Below are 21,769 nucleotides of genomic sequence, written 5' to 3' on the forward strand. Positions count from 1 at the left end.
CATTTCAATAACCCATTAGATCTCTGAGGAAGGCCCTTTTTTTTTTTTTTTTTTTTTAATCCTTTTTTCTTTTTCTAAAACAATTACTCTAAGAAGCCCAATACAGAAAGCTTCAAAGAATTGCAATTTGGGCACGTCAAGTCAAGAGCAGAACTAAGAGAGCTCTGAGACAAAAGGCAATAATCCAGTGGCTGAGAAAATTCACTAAACACCACAACTTCCCAAGAAAAGGGGGGTGTCTGCTCACAGCCACCATCCTGGTGGACAGGAAACACTCCTGCCCATTGCCAGCCCCATAGCCCAGAGCTGCCCCAGACAACCCAGTGTGACGGAAGTGCTTCAAATAACAGGCACACACCACAAAACTGGGCGTGGACATTAGCCTTCCCTGCAACCTCAGCTGATTGTCCCAGAGCTGGGAAGGTGGAGCAGTGTGAATTAACAAAGCCCCATTCAGCCATCATTTGAGCAGACTGGGAGCCTCCCTACACAGCCCAGAAGCCCAGAACTGCCCTGGGGGGACGGCACTCACCTGTGACATAGCACAGTCATCCCTCAACAGAGGACCCGGGGTGCACAGCCTGGAAGAGGGGCCCACTTGCAAGTCTCAGGAGCCATACGCCAATACCAAAGACTTGTGGGTCAGTGGCAGAGACAAACTGTGGCAGGACTGAACTGAAGGATTAGACTATTGCAGCAGCTTTAAAACTCTAGGATCATCAGGGAGATTTGATTGTTAGGGCCACCACCCCTCCCCGACTGCCCAGAAACACGCCCCACATACAGGGCAGGCAACACCAACTACACACGCAAGCTTGGTACACCAATTGAGCCCCACAAGACTCACTCCCCCACTCACCAAAAAGGCTAAGCAGGGGAGAACTGGCTTGTGGAGAACAGGTGGCTCGTGGACACCACCTGCTGGTTAGTTAGAGAAAGTACTCCACGAAGCTGTAGATCTGATAAATTAGAGATAAATTAGGTCTACAAACCCTAAAAGAACCCTATCAAGTTCAGCAAATGCCACGAGGCCAAAAACAACAGAAAATTATAAAGCATATGAAAAAACCAGACGATATGGATAACCCAAGCCCAAGCATCCAAATCAAAAGACCAGAAGAGACACAGCACCTAGAGCAGTTACTCAAAGAACTAAAGATGAACAATGAGACCATAGTACGGGATATGAAGGAAATCAAGAAGACTCTAGAAGAGCATAAAGAAGACATTGCAAGACTAAATAAAAAAATGGATGATCTTACGGAAATTAAAGAAACTGTTGACCAAATTAAAAAGATTCTGGACACTCATAGTACAAGACTAGAGGAAGTTGAACAACGAATCAGTGACCTGGAAGATGACAGAATGGAAAATGAAAGCATAAAAGAAAGAATGGGGAAAAAAATTGAAAAAATCGAAATGGACCTCAGGGATATGATAGATAATATGAAACGTCCAAATATAAGACTCATTGGTGTCCCAGAAGGGGAAGAAAAGGGTAAAGGTCTAGGAAGAGTATTCAAAGAAATTGTTGGGGAAAACTTCCCAAATCTTCAAAACAACATAAATACACAAATCATAAATGCTCAGCGAACCCCAAATAGAATAAATCCAAATAAACCCACTCCGAGACATATACTGATCACACTGTCAAACACAGAAGAGAAGGAGCAAGTTCTGAAAGCAGCAAGAGAAAAGCAATTCACCACATACAAAGGAAACAGCATAAGACTAAGTAGTGACTACTCAGCAGCCACCATGGAGGTGAGAAGGCAGTGGCACGATATATTTAAAATTCTGAGTGAGAAAAATTTCCAGCCAAGAATACTTTATCCAGCAAAGCTCTCCTTCAAATTTGAGGGAGAGCTTAAATTTTTCACAGACAAACAAATGCTGAGAGAATTTGCTAACAAGAGACCTGCCCTACTGGAGATACTAAAGGGAGCCCTACAGACAGAGAAACAAAGAAAGGACAGAGAGACTTGGAGAAAGGTTCAGTACTAAAGAGATTCGGTATGGGTACAATAAAGGATATTAATAGAGAGAGGGGAAAAATATGGCAAACATAAACCAAAGGATAAGATGGCCGATTCAAGAAATGCCTTCACGGTTTTAACGTTGAATGTAAATAGATTAAACTCCCCAATTAAAAGATATAGATTCGCAGAATGGATCAAAAAAAATGAACCATCAATATGTTGCATACAAGAGACTCATCTTAGACACAGGGACACAAAGAAACTGAAAGTGAAAGGATGGAAAAAAATATTTCATGCAAGCTACAGCCAAAAGAAAGCAGGTGTAGCAATATTAATCTCAGATAAAATAGACTTCAAATGCAGGGATGTTTTGAGAGACAAAGAAGGCCACTACATACTAATAAAAGGGGCAATTCAGCAAGAAGAAATAACAATCGTAAATGTCTATGCACCCAATCAAGGTGCCACAAAATACATGAGAGAAACACTGGCAAAACTAAAGGAAGCAATTGATGTTTCCACAATAATTGTGGGAGACTTCAACACATCACTCTCTCCTATAGATAGATCAACCAGACAGAAGACCAATAAGGAAATTGAAAACCTAAACAATCTGATAAATGAATTAGATTTAACAGACATATACAAGACATTACATCCCAAATCACCAGGATACACATACTTTTCTAGTGCTCATGGAACTTTCTCCAGAATAGATCATATGCTGGGACATAAAACAAGCCTCAATAAATTTAAAAAGATTGAAATTATTCAAAGCACATTCTCTGACCACAATGGAATACAATTAGAAGTCAATAACCATCAGAGACTTAGAAAATTCACAAATACCTGGAGGTTAAACAACACACTCCTAAACAATCAGTGGGTTAAAGAAGAAATAGCAAGAGAAATTGCTAAATATATAGAGACGAATGAAAATGAGAACACAACATACCAAAACCTATGGGATGCAGCAAAAGCAGTGCTAAGGGGGAAATTTATAGCACTAAACGCATATATTAAAAAGGAAGAAAGAGCCAAAATCAAAGAACTAATGGATCAACTGAAGAAGCTAGAAAACGAACAGCAAACCAATCCTAAACCAAGTAGAAGAAAAGAAATAACAAGGATTAAAGCAGAAATAAATGACATCGAGAACAAAAAAACAATAGAGAGGATAAATATCACCAAAAGTTGGTTCTTTGAGAAGATCAACAAGATTGACAAGCCCCTAGCTAGACTGACAAAATCAAAAAGAGAGAAGACCCATATAAACAAAATAATGAATGAAAAAGGTGACATAACTGCAGATCCTGAAGAAATTAAAAAAATTATAAGAGGATACTATGAACAACTGTATGCCAACAAAAGGAAAGGAAGTGCTCAGTTAGAGATCTCTGCAGCTGAAGATGGGTGACTACATCTGTGCTGGTTCTAAATACATAGACAGATGACAGATGATAGATGGATAGATAGATAGATGATAGATAGATAGATAAGAAAAATGTTTATCAGACTAATGTGTGACCAGGGATATAGGATAACAGAAGAAGAATTCCCCATGGAATTGTCACTTAGCCCTGTTGTCTGAGGGGGGAGAGGGGATTTTTCCTCTTTTCCCCCTACTTCCCCCGCAGGTCACCAGGAGTGCTTGGGAAGAACAATCTAATAATGAATACAGCGTCCTTTCATATTCCTCATCTTCCTTAACCCTCGAAGCAGCTCTGTGAGGTTAGGATCATGGTTTCCATTTTGCAGATTGAGGAGCTGAGACTCCGACAGGCTTGGCCCAGGTCCCATGGCTGGTCGGTGGCCAATCAGAACTCAGATCCACAGCTTTTGTCCTTTTCTGTCTCCCAATGAAACACACAAGAATTTTCATGGGGCAACAGTGCTTATCACAGCAAGTGGTAGAGTTTGAGTATCAAAGGGAAAGGTGTTTTGGACTCTTCTCAAATCAAGCAAGTGCCACCCATGCATAGATGTACAATAGCAGACAGGCAGAATAACCAGTTGAATTCTTGCACTTGTAGTGTGACAACAGGGAAGACTGTCTAAGGTGCAGAATGTCATAGGGTGTGAAGTTGTGCACTTGCTGACTCAGGTTGAGGTTCCAGGCTCCCTCATGGCAGACCCAAGGAAGAAAGCACTCTGTAAATCAGGGTGAATGTCTTTGCCACATCCTGTGGGGCCCTCCCTCTTCGGTGGATTTCTGCACAGCTGAAGCTGTAGGTTTCCCCAGTTCTGCATCCAGGTTGGATAAGATCCACTCATACCTTACATGTACTAAACTCTCAACACATATGTGCTGAGTGAATGTATGTTATTTGCATTTATACATACCAATTACTGTGGTATGTTAGGATTATTTTAAGACCTTTTGTTGGTTTGGTTGGTTGGTTACAGCTGCAGGTACATGCCCTCAAAAAAATCCAGTATATGAATATTTAATACAAGGGATGCAGAACAAACTCTAAGGGCTCTTTGCACACTTGTCTTTTATTTGCCAGGCCACTATGACAAATACCACATAATGGGTTGGCTTAAACCATGGGAATTTATTGTCTCATGGTGTCAGGGGCTAGAAGGCCCACTTTCTTCTTGAAGACTGTGTCATTCTACATTGAATCAGGTTCTGATAAGTGTGTGTGACCCAGAAAAGACGAAGCACTATGTACTTGAAGAGGTGCTTATTCATAACAAAAGGACATTCTACGTTTACTAATAGACATTCTATAGGTTCTCTTTAAATCACCTTTAAAGAAAAACATTTTAAGATATTTGACTTCAAAAATTGAGCTAAATATTCCACAGATATAAAAATTTTGCTCTCCCCAATATGCACTCCTTACCCCAGACAAATTCCTGCTCTAGAAGATCAATTCTACCCTTAATATTAAAGTGGATGAACATACATAAGGACCTCATCTACACAGCAAATGAAGAATTGTTGTTGACCTTTTTGGGGACAGGCTTGAATTGTCTTGAATTGCTTACAGCCTTGTTTAAACCACTGTTTCACAGAAAGTGAATTTAAATCACAGATGATTTTTGAAAAATTAAAATCAAAGTAAAATTATTTCTAAGTCTATTAAGCTGAGCTTGAGTTTCCTTATTTATTCTCATTGCAGGGGTGGAGGATGGGGGAGGATGGAAAGGAGGCTACAGGAAATAGTTCCATCCATTTCCACATTGTGCTTCCCTTGTCGCTGTTTTTTTGCTGTCATCTTAATACTCCTCTTCTTTTCAGGTCCCAGGCTGTGGGAAGTGGCAGCATGATGTGCCGTGTGGGAAGTATCGTGGCCCCTTTCTGCATTTACCTCACTAGCGTTTGGATCTTCACACCACAGGTTAACACCTAATAGAACCTTGCTGAGCTAGCAGAGAGGCAGAGCAGCTCACTGCCTTCTATTATTTGTATTTATCGGGAGCCAATTTATAATTCAATTATAGGGGTTTGTAGAAAAATTACCAGCTCACCAGTTGGTAGGTTGCATAGTGGTTTCTGTTTTATTGTTTGTTGATTACTTTCCAGCCACTGGTGAGCTGTTAATTACGACTCTGCCTGCCAGAAATGGGCCTTTCCTCTCCCATATCATGAAGCCGGGATTGCATATGGAGGGAAGCCTGTCTCTGTCCTCCCTGGGTGTGCCTGCTGCGCTATCTACCCACTGTGCCTGGTGGTGAAGGGGAATTCTGGAGGCTGCCTGCTCTCCAAAGGATTCTGTGGTGCCAATGGAGAGGTTCAGGGATCTATGACTTTCAACTAAACCTAGGGGGTCTCCATGGCTGAGGCTTCCCATATGCATCACTCTGCCTCCAGAAGGGCCAGCTGTGTGCCTGGTTATGACTAGAGAGAGCAGCTGTGTTCAGCTGGCACATTTGCTCATAGGGAGGCTGAGAGGGTGGGCAATTAAATGGAACACTGTTACATCTGGCTTTATATGATTCTCCGGGTTGACAGAAGAAGGAGGAAGATGGGAGACGGAGGGGCAGTGGGTGTTGAGTGGTGCTGCCAGTCCCAGCTGTGACTTATGGGAGAGCCCTCGACCTGCTGACCCTAACTCCCACCTCCAAACTCCCTCTTCTGTGGTCTCTTTGCCGTTGCTCTCTCTAGGCTGTGCCCTCTCAGTTCCTCAGGCAGGTCTTTTTCAGTGCCTCTTCCTTCTCTCGCTCTGCCCCCTAAATAGACCCTTTCTCCAAGATTCCATCCTTGGCTGTCTTCCTGCCTTCTTGTATGTCTGTCCCCTCCTAAGTTCTGACCTCTCGTCCAGACTGCAGACCCGTGTGTGCACTGCCCCACAGTTAGTCTCCCTGGGTGTCCTACAAGGAAAACAAATTCAGCGCGTCCCAAACAGAACTGCTCAGTGGCGCAAACCCCCTCCTCCTCCTCTCCGCCACTCTGGTTAAGGAGTCACTGGCCTCAAGCAGGAAGCTTTAGCATGAGCTTTACTTTCGCCCTCTTCTTCCTCCCCACCTCTCCTCCCAACCCGCTCATCATCAAATCCTCACATTCTCCCTTAAAACTGCCCTCTCCTGTCTGCATCCAATGCCCCCTTTCAAGCTCCCTCTGCCTCCCAGGTCTTCTCCTGCACCCACTCCCACCACCCCATCACAACAGCTTAAGGAGCCACAGCTCTGATCCAACTGCCCCCAACACCTTCGGAATAAAATCTAAATCCAGGCCAATATTCAAGGCCTTCCCAGATTGACCCCCTTCCCATCTTCCCTGTTTTCTTCTGTTTCCTCACAGCTTTCTCATCCCCACACTCACCCAGCATTGCAGTCCTTCCCGCCCATCCTTGGTCTCACGGCTGCCCACCCTCTCCTTCTCTAAGCCTCTGCCTGACTCAGCAGGGAATGCGTCGCTCCCTCTTCTGCCCCTACCAAACCTCCATTCATCCATTAAGATGCAGGTCAAACCCCGCTTCTTCCAAGATGGCCTCCTAGGACCCAATTTCTCCCTTTCCCACAGTTCTGTAGCATTTAGCACACACCCCTTTCACAGTCTGTCTTAGTTTCCCAGCTGCTAAAACAAATACCACACAATGGGTTGGTTTAAACAATGGGATGTATTGGCTCATGATTTTGAAGCTCGGAGAAGCCCAAAATCGAGGTGTCAGCAAGGGATGCTTTCTCCCTGAAGACTTTGGCATTCTTGGGTTGGCTGTCAGTGATCCTTGGTCTTTGGCTTTTCTGTCACATGGCAGTGCACATGGCAGCATCTTCTTCTTTCTCTTCCAGCTTCTGTTGACTTCCAGCTTCTTGCTGCTCCTCATGGTTTTTCCTTCCATGTCCAATTCCCTTTGTTTATAAAGACTTCAGCAATATTGGACCAAAGACCACCCTCATTCAATTTGGGCACACCTTAATAACATATTCAAAGCTCCTGTTTACAAATGGGTTCACACCCATAGGATCAGGGGCTGGGGCCTGCACGTGTCTTTTATGGGGGACGTGGTTCAATCCCCAACATGATCCACGATCACAGTCTCTCCTTGTTATTTGCATTGTCTGTGTTTGTCTCCCAGTTAAGCTATTGAACTCTTGCAGGGTAGGGAATTTTGTATCCCAGCAGCTGGGTCCAGCAAAGCATTTCCCTAACCTTGGGTATCACCCATGTTATTTACTTAATATTGTTCATCACGTGGACCAGCTTTTTAAAATTAGCTTTGTCCTAAACAATAATACCTGTGAAATCATGGGTATTTATACCAATTGTATGTTTTTCTAACATACATTAATATCATCCCACAAGTAATAAAGCAAAGGGCTTTGTTCCACCTAAAATCACCTCGCATAAACCAGTGATCCATAGGTTGCTTTTTGTGAACCATTGGCTTAGCAGGAGTGCTTCTAATGGATGCTCAGTAAAGTTTACTTGCTTGAGGTGTTGAGATACCTGCCTTTTTCATGGCCTGACTCTGAGATTGAGAAGTGATATGAGCTGACTGGCCTGCATAGGGAGGTGTTTTTGGAGAATCCACCACCCTTTTTAGGGCATGGACTTTTCTAGAATGTTCTTCTCTGCACTAGCACTTTGTGTTCTGCACTAAAAAATAAAAGATAAAGAAGGAAAAGGTGATTTTTAAAACAACAGCAGGAAGCACATACACACAGAAAATAAAGCTATCAAAATAAGCTGCTATGAAAGTATTAAAGCCAAATAAACTGATTTTTAAAAAATAAAAAAGGACATCAGTAAGGATCAATTAAGGACTATGGCTTTAAAAGGGATGTTTTATTTTGTTTAATGAATACTTGAATAGTGCTTATTATGCGACAGGCTCTATTTTAAGTGCTTTAAAAATTATCTCATTTATTCTTCATATAATACAGAGATGATTGTTATCTGTATTTTACAGATGAGGAGACTGATTTATGGAAGGTAATTATTACCCAAGGTCACACACTTTAAAGGTATTCTTCATATAATACAGAGATGATTGTTATCTGTATTTTACAGATGAGGAGACTGATTTATGGAAGGTAATTATTACCCAAGGTCACACACTTTAAAGGTGACAGAGCTGGGATTCAAACCCAAACACCAAGTTCCATAGCCTTTTTTGTAAGTTTTTTTTAAAAGGCCAAAAGGGAATGCAATGAAAAAAACTCCTTCTCCACCCCAGCCCTGAGTGCCCCAGCCCTCTTTCCCCAAGACAACCTCTGTGAGCAGAATCTTGGGTATATTGCAGAAATATTCTGTGACTGTGCTTCCTTTGGAGGCAAAAGATGCTGCTGCTTGTTTTTTAATGAGTAAAGCAATAAATTATTAAATTTCTCATTAAGTTTGTTTATGGATGTCAAACTGCCTAAGGAGCCAGCATTTTCATTTTGGGGAAAAGAAACACTAATGTAGAAAATTTTACATTTTCTCTTTAAAAAAGAAGCACATGCACATAACTCATAGTTGCTTTCATTGCCAACCATTATGATTCAGTAATCCAAAAAAGATGGACACCTAATTCATATCACTTTTGTATATGTGAACTCATTTTGCAAAGCTTTATTGAGTGCTGACTTTGCACTAACCATCCTGCTAAGTGCCAAGGAGCAGAGATGAACAAATACAGTCTCAGCTTCGTGGGATGCTCAGTGTGGTGGGGAAGGCAGAAAAGTTAGCACAGATAAAGGCTGTATGGGGAAGTGCTGGAGTTGTGGGGGTACAAAAGAGGGCCACCAACCTGGCTAGGGCCAGAGGTGGGCTGCCTGGAGGAGGGGGCCCCTAATCTGTGTGTGGAGGGACCAGTAAGAGTCAGCCAGATGGAGAAGGAGAGACAGGAATTCCAGGCAGAGGAATAGAAAAGTGAAAGCTCAGAGGGGAATGGGAACATGGCCAGTTTGGAGTTTGGTGTGTTACGAATTGAATCATGTCCTCCACAAAGATGTGTCCAAGTCCTAGCTCCTGGTCCTGTGGGTGTGAACCCATTTGTAAATAGGTGTTAAGGTGAAGCCAAACTGAATCAGGTGGGCCTTACTCCAATGACTGGAGCCCGTATAAGCAAAAGAAATTTGGATGCAGGATTGAGACAGTGGCAGACAGATGGGAGAGAGACGGCCATGTGATGGAGGCAGAGATCGAGCTATGGCTTGCCTGCAAACCGCCACCAGAATGCTATGACCTTGGAGAAAGCATGATGCTTGATTTTGGACTTTTAGTCTCCTAAGTGTGAGACAATGAATTCCTGTTGTTTGAGTCTGTGGAATTTGTTGTAGCAGCCCCCGTAAACTAAGACAGGGTGCAAGATTTATTGCTAACACCCAGGGTGGGTTGCAGGGAGTCAGGAGATAAATCTGGAAAGTTGGGCAAGGATCTCAAAGGAGGCAGAAGAGCATTTGAACTAATGGGGTTGGCAAGGAAAAGATGGAAAAGTCACATCAACGGGTCCTGGTGAGCAGTTGGATGTGGTGGGGAGGGAGGAGCTGGACGGGATGCGGCATTGATCCTGGAGCTGGAGGGAACCCTGGAGGAGAGACAGGGTTGGGGTGGGGACAGACCATGCCCTAAATGCTGAGCGTGATGTTGAGGTGCCTGCAGCACAGCCAGATCATCTGTCCAGGAGGCCCCAGCTTCTACAGGGCACAGCCCCAGCTGGACATACAGATGTAGGATGTACAAAGCAGTAAGGGAATAGACCCTGGAACAATGGCATGTGGGTGTGAAGGAAGGAGGGGTCTATGGGGGAGGCTGTGGAGCAGCAGCCGAGGAGGTGGGAGGGTGACAGGGGCCTTCAGGGGTGGGGCAGGAACGAGGAAGAGGAAGAGGACAGTGCCCAGGAAAGAGCAGGACAGAAAAAATGTCCTTTGAGTTCAGTGGCTAGAAATCCATAGACTAGGAAGAGCAGCTTCCGTGGGGTGGTGGGAGTGGGGCAGGCTGCAGAAGGGCAGGAGAGAGGGAGAGCTGAGAGGGGGGGAGCAGGGAGAGCCGTGGAGAGGATGAGCGAGAGAGCTGGAGCGGTTACCGGCCGGCTGAGGCAGGCAGCCTCGATGGCTCAGCAGTCTTAATAGTTAAGTGCTTTAAATGTATTATTTAATTTAATCCTCTCAACAATCCTTTGGAGGCAGGTACATTTGACAGATAAGGAAACTGAGGAGCAGAGATGCTAAGTGACTTGCCCAAGGTCACCCAGGGAGCAAGTGGCAAAGTACCCAGGCAGGGTGGGTACAGTGATCGTAAGAGGCTTGAAAACATTTGTTTTTATTGGTGGGGGGTGGGGAGGGTGGAGGGAGTAAAGCAGAAAGGAAAAGGTCAAAATTATATGAGAAGGAGGGAGGACCATCGAAGCAGACCCCCGAGGGAGGCGCTCGTAGGCGATGGGGTCTGGTGGGAGTGAAGGGATTCGCCTTACCGGGAGGAGGGAGAGGGGTTTTGTGGGGGGTGGGAGTAGCTGGCCAGGGTGGAAGGAGATCAGGACTTCTGCTTAGAGCAAGGAGGGCGATGGAGGGTTCTGGGTTTGTTTACTGTCTGCCAAGAATTAAGTTATCAGTGTTCTACAACACAAAGAAGAAAACTGTCTTCCCGGGGCCCATCAGTCTTACTGATGTGGACTCAACTGCTTCACAGCATTTCATGTTTCTAATTCTCAGAGACTATAAAAGTAGCACGTATGTAGATTTATCAGAAAAACTATGCCTTAATTTATTTTTATGGGCTCTTTCCTTGATAAAGGAGCTTAAATTATATAAAAATTATATAAAAACATCATAGTTTTACAGACTGTATAGAGATTTAGTTCTAAAAACTACCCATCTTCATAATGATCAACAGAGAATAGATATGCATACTTTAATTTTAATGTAATTTATGTTTTTCAAAGCAAACAGCTTGTTGCTCATCTATAAGGTGGCCTTGTATGTGTCAAAATCTGGAAAGTAAAGAAATCATACTGAACTTTATAGGAAATCATTGACTCATCAAAATGGCTATTAGTTTACATTGCTTTGCTTTGTTTCCCTCTAAATTCTGTAGGTTTTGGTTCATTAAAATACTCATGCATGCACTCACTCACTCATTCATTCACTCCCGGTGTTTATTGATTGCTGATAGTGCACTTATTCCTGGGGGCAGTTCCAGTCCCTGACATGCAGGCCCTAGGCTCAGCTGCTTGGCTCCTCTGCAAGACTCTGGAGTCTGGAAGATGGGTGGGGACTTTTTTCTCTGTGACAATTATGCTGCAAGAGTAATAATGCAGGCACTAGCTGGCGTTTATTGAGAAGGCATCCAGAATGGTTCATGAAGGAATTAATGAGTCCCAGTTCAGTGTCGCACCAAGGAATAAAGACGCCAGTCAACTTGTCATATTCTATTCTATTGACTTCTGAAAGAAGCAGAAATTGTTATTCACTGAAAGCTACTTCTATTTCTTGATGTGTGATTTATTGTTATTTCATTCTTTCTAGTTGCTTGTTGGGACCGTGGCCTTTCTGAGCGGAGGGCTAACACTAATGCTTCCAGAAATGCTGGGGAAGCCTCTGGCGAATACTTGGGAGGAGGCTGCAAAGCTGGAGTCAGGAAAAGAGAGCAGTTTGGGAAAATTACTTCCCACAACCAATAATATTGTGTTGGAAAAAATAGATGTGATTAACCCAGGGGATGCTGGTCTTTGTGAATAAATGTGTGATATGTGCTGTCTAGCACCTGAAATGCTGTTTACCTTAATGCCTTTGTATTAGAGAAATATTATTCTCATCTCCTACATGTTATTCATAGGCATCTTTTTAAAAATTTTGTTAGAAGTTTAAAAAAAATTATTTTGTAGAAGTTAAAAAAAAAAGATACGGGACAGATATTATGATTCTACTTATATGAAATACTCTACAGAAAGTAGAGTACAAGTTATGGGATGGGAGGGGAGGCAGGAGGGAGAATGGGGAGTTAATGCATAATGAGCGTGGGGTTTTGATTTGGGGAGATGAGAAAGTTCTGCTAATGGATGGTGGTGAGAGTAGCACAATATTGTGACTGCGATGAATCCCATTGAATGGTATTCTTGGGAGTGGTTGAGATGGGAAGGTTTATGTTGTATATATGTTTCCACAATTTAAAAAAAAAAGAGCAACTAAAGAGACAATGAAAATTAAATTTAATACCTGATCCTGGATTGGATCTAGTATTGGAGGAATAAAGGCCTCAGATGACATTGTTGGGACCTAAGAAAACAATGGAATATAAACTGAAACTATATATCCATGTTTAAGTTCTTGAACTTGATTTTTTTTTAAAATTCATTTTTACTGAGATATATTCACATACCATGCAGTCATACAAAGCGTACCTTCAGTTGTTCACAGTACCATTATACAGTTGTGTGTTCATTACCAAAATTAATTTTTGAACATTTTCACTACCACACACACAAAAATAATAAGAATAAAAATTAAAGTGAAAAAGAACAATGAAAGTAAAAAAAGAACACTGGGTGCTTTTTTTTGGCCCCCATTTTTCTACTCATTCATCCATACACTGGGCAAAGGGGAGTGTGGTCCATATGGCTTTCCCAATCATGTTGTCACCCTTCATAAACTACATTTTTATACAATCGTCTTGAACTTGATTTTACGTAGGTGAATACCCTTGTTCTTATGAAATGTACATAGAGGTACTATGTGTTCAAGGATAATGTTGTACAACCTACTCTCAAATGTTTAGAAAATTGACAGATAAATAGGTAGATAGATGGACTGATAGACAGGTAGATACTAGATAGATGAGAGATAGATGGAATGATACAGCAAATGTGGCAAAATGTTAAAAATAGTGTATCTGGGTATCTGGGGGTGGTGGTAGTGGTGATATGCTGAAGTTCTCTGTATGAATTTTGTATTATTTTTGCAGTTTCTGTAAGTTTGAAATTATTTCAAAATAAAAAGTTTAAGAAAAAAAGGCAAAATAAATGAAAACCAATGTGAGAATTCTCATTTTTTAAAACCCCTTTCTTATTGCTGGAAAACCTTTTTCCAGGTTCTTCCATATCACTGATTCTCAACTGCCCCCCACCTCCACACAGGCCTGAGGGTGCCACACGCTCCCATCAGTGCCCCTGTGTCCCCCTCCCCCAGAGGCTGTCCCCTGGGATGGGGAGATGGTGGAGAGTGTGAGAGTGTGTTTCTTTGGACAAAGCCCATTGAAGACTCTATTTCTGATATTCCCTCCCCTCCTGAGAAAATCATAGCTCAAAATTCAGGTCTTACTCAGAAATGCCTTGTCAAAAAGCATGTATCTTCATAATTCAACTATAAAAACTGGAACTACAAAAAGCGTATCTTGCATTCCAGCACCCGAGTGCTGAAGGTTTGAATGTGCAGGCAAGTATGCTTGTTTTTGGTCCAGTTGAGGAACACACACCTGTGAGGGCCAGGAGTGAGTTTTCTAGTCTGGTTTTCTTACTTTTCCCAAATTTACCAAGTTCTTTCCATATGTTCCCTTGACAGTACAGATAAGCTGTGGGATTTTAGTTCACTGTGAACTTTTTTAGTTTGCAATTCATCCAGGAGATTTGACTTTTTGTACCATCTGGATCTGTTGCCAACATAAAAAAAATTAAGTATTCATGCCTTTTATTTGAAGGGTAATTTACATAAAGATTTCATTCTTTTTTTTTTTTTTTTTTTTTTTCCAAGTGACAAAATGTTGTTTCCTCAACTTCACTTAAAGGCTAGTTTTGTAAAAATAGTTTACTATCCTGGACATTTCAACTGCAATATTATGACATAGTCTTATCTGTTAGAGGAATACATTTCAGATTTACAAGAAATTCCTCATACATTTTGGGATTTTCTTTACTATGGTTTCATCATAAGCTCATTATTTTTTTATCTGCTCTTAAAATTTAGCTGTTGGACATGTGTTGTGTCCAGTGCATTAGAATTGATGAAGTATTGGTGTTAACTGCAGTGGCAGGTGAAAAAAGGATTAAAGCAATTATATAGATACCGTGGGTTTAAAAAGCATTGCAAAGGAAAACAAAGGAAAGATTTGATCTGGATTATTTAGACTTTTTATATTAATTTAGTTCCCTGGGTAATTGCGGAATTTCTTAACTTGGCCATCCATTTATAAAATAAAAAATATAACCAAAAACTTTTCTCCCTTTGTAAAAGAATGAAAACCAAACAAATGAAGCGAGTAAGAGGATATGAGGAGGAAGATATTTCTTTACTCTGTCTCTCATCTCTTATGTCTTTTTTTCCTTTCTCCTCATCCTCGGTTTTTTTTTTTTTTTTTCGCTGTCATTTAAATTTTTCTCTTAATTGATGTTTGTTTTTTTTTTTTTTTTTTACTGTTTTTAAAAATATATTTCTTTGTACAAATGCCTGGGTCTAATCTTAACAAGAAAATTGCCTCAAATTAATCCATAAACTGAATGCGATTCCAATCAAAATCCCAATATTTGGTGTGTGTGTGTGTGTGTGTGTGTATGTACAGGTTTGTCAGGAAGAATACATGCTAGAGAGAATGAGGAAGAGTAAATGGTTATGTGCCTACTGGGTTTCAAATCATGCTATAATGCTGTGGTAATTAAAATTGTGCTCTTCTCTGCAATTTGACAGAATAGAGAGCTTGGAAACAGACCTTTTCAAAAAAATTTTTTTGGTATGTCCCAGCTCTGATCCTCCTTATCCATGTTCTAAAGTTTTAATCCTTTCCTTTGCTTAGGCCATCACTTTCTTTCTTTGTATGTTTGGTAACCTTTCGTTGAAACCTGGACATTTTGATATTTTAGTGTGTTATTTCTGGCACTGAGACTCTGCACCTATTCCTTAAGCTTGTATCCAGCGAGTGTTATGAGTTGTCCTTGAATTCCAGGAGCTAACCATAAAAGGAGGAGGAGGAGGAGGAGAAAAAGAAAACCCCTTTCCCAGTCTTTGCACATTAACCTGTGCAAGTGTTCTCCTTCGAGGCTTATCCATACAATGAGTTTAGAGAATATTTCCAAGACAAAGAGTAGAGGGCCTCCCTGATCCTTTCTGCATGTGTGTCTTGTCTTGGGCAAGTGCATGTGGCCCTAGAAACTCCCACATTTACACAGTTCTGAATGTCCCTTCTTCCCTGGGACACTGTTTCCTCATGGTCGCAGGCACTGCATTGTATATCCCACAGCCAGCAGTCACTTTTCCCAGCAATCACTTTTTGCAGGCAGCAGGACTTGCCTGCTCTCCCACGGTGTTCTGTGGGAGAGCTCTGTGAAGTGCCTTCACCCACAGGGCAAGCTCGGGGATGCTAGGTCACTACCAGACAGATTGGGCCAGGCATACTTGCTCCTAGTATGTGCCCGAGGGTTACTCTGTTCCCTGCAGAACCGGGACCCAGGATCAGGACTGGGAGCCTGGGTCAGCTCCGCACAAGCCCATGAGGGACTAGGGAGGAGCCAGTCAGCGCTCTGTGAGATCCTACTGCTTTTAAGTAGCCTTGATTTGGTGCTTGCCCTGTTACTGCAGTCCTTTAATTGTTTTCTGGAGCTTTGAGAAAGATGTTTCTGCTGGTTCTTGCTAGTTGTTCAAAGCCTTAGTGGGAGGACAGAGCCCTGAAGCTTCTCACTTCGACATCTCGATGGGGGTGGGGTTGCTTGGGAAATATCGAGACTGATTTTTTAAATTATTAATTTATATTTTATTTGAGAACTTGTAGGATTACAGAAAAATCATGCATAAAATACAGAGTTCCCATATACCAGCTTATTCTTTTTTTTAAATTCAATTTTGTTGAGATTTATTCACATACCATACAATCATCCAAAGTGTACAATCAGTTGTTCACAGTACCATCATATAGTTGTGCATTCATCACCTCAACCTATTTTTTTAACATTTTCCTTGTACCAGAAAAAGTAAAAATAAGAATAAAAACTAAAAGTAAAAAAGGACACCCAATCATCCCCCCACCCCTATTTTTCATTTAGTTTTTTGTCCCCATTTTTCTACTCATCCATCCATACACTGGATAAAGGGAGTGTGACCCACAAGGCTTTCACAATCACACTGTCACCCCTTGGAAGCTTCATTGCTATACAATCGTCCTCAAGACTCAAGGCTACTGGGTTGGAGTTTGACAGTTTCAGGTATTTACTTCTAGCTACTCCAATGCATTAAAACCTAAAAAGGGTTATCTATATAGTGCATAAGAATGCCCACTAGAGTGACCTCTCGACTCCATTTGGAATCTCTCAGCCACTGAAACTTTATTTCATTTCATTTCACATCCTCTTTTTGGTCAAGAAGATGTTCTCAATCCTATGATGTTGGGTCCAGATTCATCCCCTGGAGTCATATCCCACATTGCCAGGGAGATTTACACCCCTGGGAGTCAGGTCCCATGTAGAGGGGAGGGCAGTGAGTTCACCCACCAAGTTGGCTTAGCTAGAGAGAGAGGGCCACATCTGAGCAACAAAGGTACTCAGGGAGAGACTCTAAGGAGCAATTAGGAGCAGGTTTAGCCTCTCCTTTGCAGCAACGAGCTACATAAGGGCGAGTGCCATGATAGACGGGTTGGCACATTAAACCACCAGTCCTCAATGTTTGTGAGAACAACAGCAACAATCCAGGTGAGGAAGCCCAACACCTCTGCATTTTCCCCCAGCTCCTCAGGGGGGCCCTGCATATATATTTTTATTATCTGTCCAAAATTACTTTGGGATGTGTTGAGACTGATTTTTGTATGTTGATCTTATATATAACAATCTTCATAAAAGTGTTTTCAATTGTAAAACAACCTTGCTTTATTAGGGGAAAATTAGGCCTTTTATCACAATTCACAATATGGCTACACAGTAAGCCAAACAGTTATTCTTTCAGCTTTCTTATTATGAGAAGCTCTCTGATATTATGCTTAAAAACAGTGATATTTTATATCTATAAGTTGGAATCCAGTCATAGCACATTCAGTTCTGACTCCGATTGTTAATATTTCAAGGAGTACTTTACCACAGCAATAGAAAAGTCAGAGAACAAAGCATATACAAGTAGGTGAACTTTAGGCAGGAGACCTTGTTATTGTTTTAATTAACTGAGGCTGGTGCACTGGTTTGGCTTCCCCAGGCAGTGAAGCGTGAAGCCATGGAAGAATAAACGAGCCTGGCTGTGAGTCTTTCCACTTAAGCAAGTAAATCTCTCTTCTAAATGTCCCTCATGGGGATGTGAAGGTTAAATGAAATAATATCTCTGTATCCCATTTAATGCCCTCCTGCCCACCCTCCACCCTTAGTTTGTTACAATCCTCTTTCTCCATGCTCTGCGTACTCTTCCACATCTGAGCAACAAAGAGGCACTCGGGGAGACACTTAGGCACGATTATAAGCAGATTTAGCTTCTCCTTTGGAGTGACGAGCTTCATAAGGGCGAGCCCCAAGATTGAGGGCTCAGCCTACTAAGTTGGTAGTCCTCAATGTTTGTGAGAATATCAGTAATAACCCAGGTGGGGATGTCCAACATTTCTGCATTTTCCCTCAGTCGCTCAAGGGGGCTTTGCAAATAGATTTTTATTTTCTGCCCAAATTACTTTGGGATGTGTTGGAAATTCACACTAATCTGTTCAAACCTACCAGATCTCACTTCCTGTTCAAAGTTTCAGGTTACAAGCATTTTTATGCTTTCATAATTTTTAATTGTTTTCTTAAAGAGGGTTCTCAAAACTGAATCAACTTCAGGCCCCACAAAATTGAATCATTCCCCTGAATCATTGTTAAAAGGTGTGTTGTCAAGGAAATCATTCTCAAAATATACTCTGAATGTTTTCAAACCCCTCATCCTATATAACACATGTCCTTATAAGAAGAAATGACAAAGAGAAGAAGGCCATGTAACCATAGAAGCAGAGGTTAAAGTGTTGCAGCTGCAAGACAAGGAAGTTCCAAGGATTGCTAGCAAAGCTTCAGAAGCTAGAAAAAGCAAGGACGGATTCTCTTCTACAGTTTTCAGAGGGAGCAGGGCCCTGCTGACACCTTGATTTTGGACTCCAGTCTCCAAAAATGTGAGAGAATGAATTCTGTTGTTTTAAAACACCCACTGTGGTTAAGGCAGACCCAGGAGACGAAGATACCCTTCTTCTTCCTTTTCAAAGGAATGTGGAGTCCTGATCTGGGCAGGGAGAAGTTTGAAGCTGTGGTAGTCTGAAGCTGTAGGTACCCCAGAAAAGATCACGTTCTTTTAATCCGTTCCTGTGGGGGTAGACCTATTGTGGGTGGGAGTTTTTAATTAGGTTATTTCAATCGGATGTGACCCTGCCCATTCAAGGTGGGTCTTAATCCTCCTACTAGAGTCCTTTTTAAGAGGATAAAAGACAGAAAAAAACCCAGAGAAGCTGAGAGAGGAAGCCACCGAAGCCAGAAGCTGAAAGCAATGAAACCTAGGAGAGAATGAACAGCAGACTTCGCCATGTTCTTTCCCATGTGACAGAGGAACCCCAGATGCCAGCGGCTTTTCTTCAGAGAAGGTATCATCCTGTTGATGCCCTAATTTGAACATTCTCATGGACTTAGAATAGTAAAGTTGTAAGTTAATAAATCCCCATTGTAAAAACCAACCCATTTGTGGTATATTGCATTCCAGCAGCTTTTCCAAACCAGAACAGAATCCCTCCAATATCTTTCAAAAACCCTATTCCTTTTCAAATACAGTTCTCCATCCTAACCAGATTTCCAACCTTCCACACTTTATTCTTGCAAAAACTTCCCCTGCAGCCCCTCACTCTTTCTTCAGCTCACTTTGGACTTCCAGCCTCTGAGGCTTTGCTCACACCACCCCAGACCTCTACTGAGATTTCCCTTCCTCCTCTTTTTTGTCCATCCCACTGGTTCTTTTGGGCCCTCACCTTGTCACTTCTCCTCCTCTCCCAGACTAACTCCTCAGACCCATCATGCCCCCACCTCTCCTGAGTCCTCACAACACCTACGGTCTGTGCTACTTAGTAAGGGACTGTCTTATTCTGCCCTGCTTCCTTTCTCAAGGGAGAAAACGTCATCTTAGACATCCTTAAACCTCTCATAGCCCTTGCAGTATGACTTGGACCAAGTGGCAGCTCTATAAATGTTTGTTGATTGGTTTTACAGTAGGTGCACAATAAAATATGTATATCACTGTACAAAGAATTTTACATAATTTAGCTCACCAGTTGCTCAGAACAGGTTGCAAGGGAAATCTTATTTCATTCCCAATTTGCAGATGGAAAAACTGAAATTCAGAAATTAGGCGACATGTTCAGATGCATGCTTTGGTTAAATCTTGTGCCTTGGAGTCTGACCCACAAATGTGGCTTGATAGTGAGACTCTGAGCCCTTATGTAGGCCCTTGGAGCCTTAATTTACTCATCTATAGAATGAGGATAATAATAATAGTACCTACCTCCTAGAGTGGTTGTATTATATGGTGTCATGCATGCATGAATACATATGGGCTATAATGTTATTATCATTCTTTTTTGCTACATCAATCTGCCTCCCTGAAGACAAACTTGTTGACTGTAAAGTGCTGAATACACAATGGACACTCAGCAAATAGTTGTTCCCTTCTTGCATATGTGGGTTAAAGAATCGTGTTGTTTCTCCTAGTTACCTCCTGAGTAATTTTTACAGGCAATCATTTGAGTGCCCGACACCATTATTCTGCCCTCACCCCCCACCCTACCCTCGCAAAGCCAGGCACTCAATGACAGACAGGCAGCTAACTCCAGGCAGTCAAAGGAAGAAACCGGTGTTTGTTTCTAGCAGGAACTTGCTAGAAGTTGGAAAGGTCCACCCATTATTTAACACACCTATAAATCAGCTGGAGAAATCCTAGGCTGGCAGCGAGATAGAGGGTTTGTAAATGAGAAAGAGAAGTGTTGGGGGTGGGGCTGGGAGCTGAACAACCTCCTGGGCTCATGGCAGAAACACAAGGTCCACTGAGCTTTCCAAATGAGGTCACACACTCCTTTCTCCTGGTAATCAGTGACAGAGACACAAGCCTATGGGCCAATGGAGAGGAGGATTAGAGGGAATGTCCTTGGTAAATTCCCCAATGGAAAGCAGTTTTGCTTTGCTTTTCTTCCGCAGGGCACTGGAACAACCATTCACTGGGAAAACAAGTACTGGTGCCAGAGCCTCCGGTGGCTTCCAAGGCTGCTTTCTGAGACAGGTGCTTCGATCCTCCTGCTTGCTGCTCAGGAGTCATTCTGTATGTACTCTGGGGGTTTTGCGGGTGCCTTGATGGGGTCAGGTGACAGTGATTAACAGGTCTCAGTGCCAGGACACACCCCCCTTGCTGGCTCACTCCACCCCCCTGCCGGCTGGTTATTCTTAGCTGCAGATATTATTTTCCCTTTCAACTTAATATATTAGAGCTATTTTGAAAATAGCTGGGCAAGGGAGGTCGAGGCCAAATAGCGAAGCCAGTAAGGGGACAGGTGGCCGCCTCTTACCTCCAGGGAGCTCGCACAGGGCTGAGCTCCCCGGCCTGCACGCTCTGGTCTGTTCCTTGCCCTGCACTTTCCCTTCTCTTCCCTCTGCCCCTGCTTGGCTAGCCAGCCCATTGCAGAGCAATCACGTTAACTCATGGCCATGGGAATGCATATACTGCTTGAGAAATGAAAGTAACACACCTTTAACCTCACCGGAGGACTCTGAAGCCTCATAAACCTTCCCAGCTGGAAGGGACGGCAGAGACCACTGAGAGCCAAGCCTCATAGTGTTGGCCCTGCTCACAGCCCCTGCTTACGGGAGCCACCCCAGCCACTCCTGAGCAAAGGTGGATCTCGATGTGTGGGCAGTCTTGACTTGTTCCATGTGACCTGTTGCCCTGGCTGCTGCTGACTGAACAGAGAAGAGCCACTCTCCCAAGCATGGAGGATTTACAGGTTGACTGAGCCCAATAAGTGGGTCTACTGCTGGAGCTTTGTCCAGTAGGGGTGACAAGGCCAAGTGGACCAATTGCATTTTTTCTTTCTGGTGTGTAAACTGGAGATAGAGAGGGGGAACAGAGTGGAAAGACAATCAGGGAAGCACAGGAGGGCAGAGAAGCTGACAGAGGAGCAGGGCCAGTGAAATCCCGCCGCTCAGAGGCCAGGGAGGGTGTGAGACCTTGGCGACCCTCAGGTTCCCACACCGCCGGGTGCCCAGCTGAGGCGCCTGAGATGTCTGCCTCCTGCATTTCCCTGTGGATTCTCCCCAGGAGCCCCCGTAAGAGCCAACCTCAGCGGGTCTCTCTTAGCCACAGTCTAAAGGATGTACCAGGGAGTTCATCTGGTCTGTTTGACAGATGAGGGAGTTGAGGCCAGGAGACCACAAGTCACTCCCCAGGTTACAGAACCCGTTCATGAC

General features: G+C 42.9%; 2 protein-coding genes across 2 annotated transcripts in view; both read left to right on the forward strand.

Moving 5' to 3' along the window:
- Positions 1-12,801, forward strand: part of SLC22A16 (solute carrier family 22 member 16) — a 37,599-nt gene extending 24,798 nt beyond the window's left edge. The window contains exons 7-8 of the mRNA XM_037843553.1: positions 5,230-5,329; positions 11,883-12,801. Coding sequence (XP_037699481.1) covers positions 5,230-5,329; positions 11,883-12,095 — 313 coding nt within the window. The 3' untranslated portion in view covers positions 12,096-12,801. The remainder of the gene's footprint in view (positions 1-5,229; positions 5,330-11,882) is intronic.
- Positions 12,802-20,511: 7,710 nt separating this feature from the next.
- Positions 20,512-21,769, forward strand: part of DDO (D-aspartate oxidase) — a 28,941-nt gene continuing 27,683 nt past the window's right edge. The window contains exon 1 of the mRNA XM_037844467.1: positions 20,512-20,627. The gene's annotated coding sequence lies outside the window, so the exon portion shown is untranslated. The remainder of the gene's footprint in view (positions 20,628-21,769) is intronic.

Source organism: Choloepus didactylus, chromosome 7 (assembly GCF_015220235.1).
Source record: "Choloepus didactylus isolate mChoDid1 chromosome 7, mChoDid1.pri, whole genome shotgun sequence".
Taxonomy (NCBI): Eukaryota; Metazoa; Chordata; class Mammalia; order Pilosa; family Megalonychidae; genus Choloepus; species Choloepus didactylus.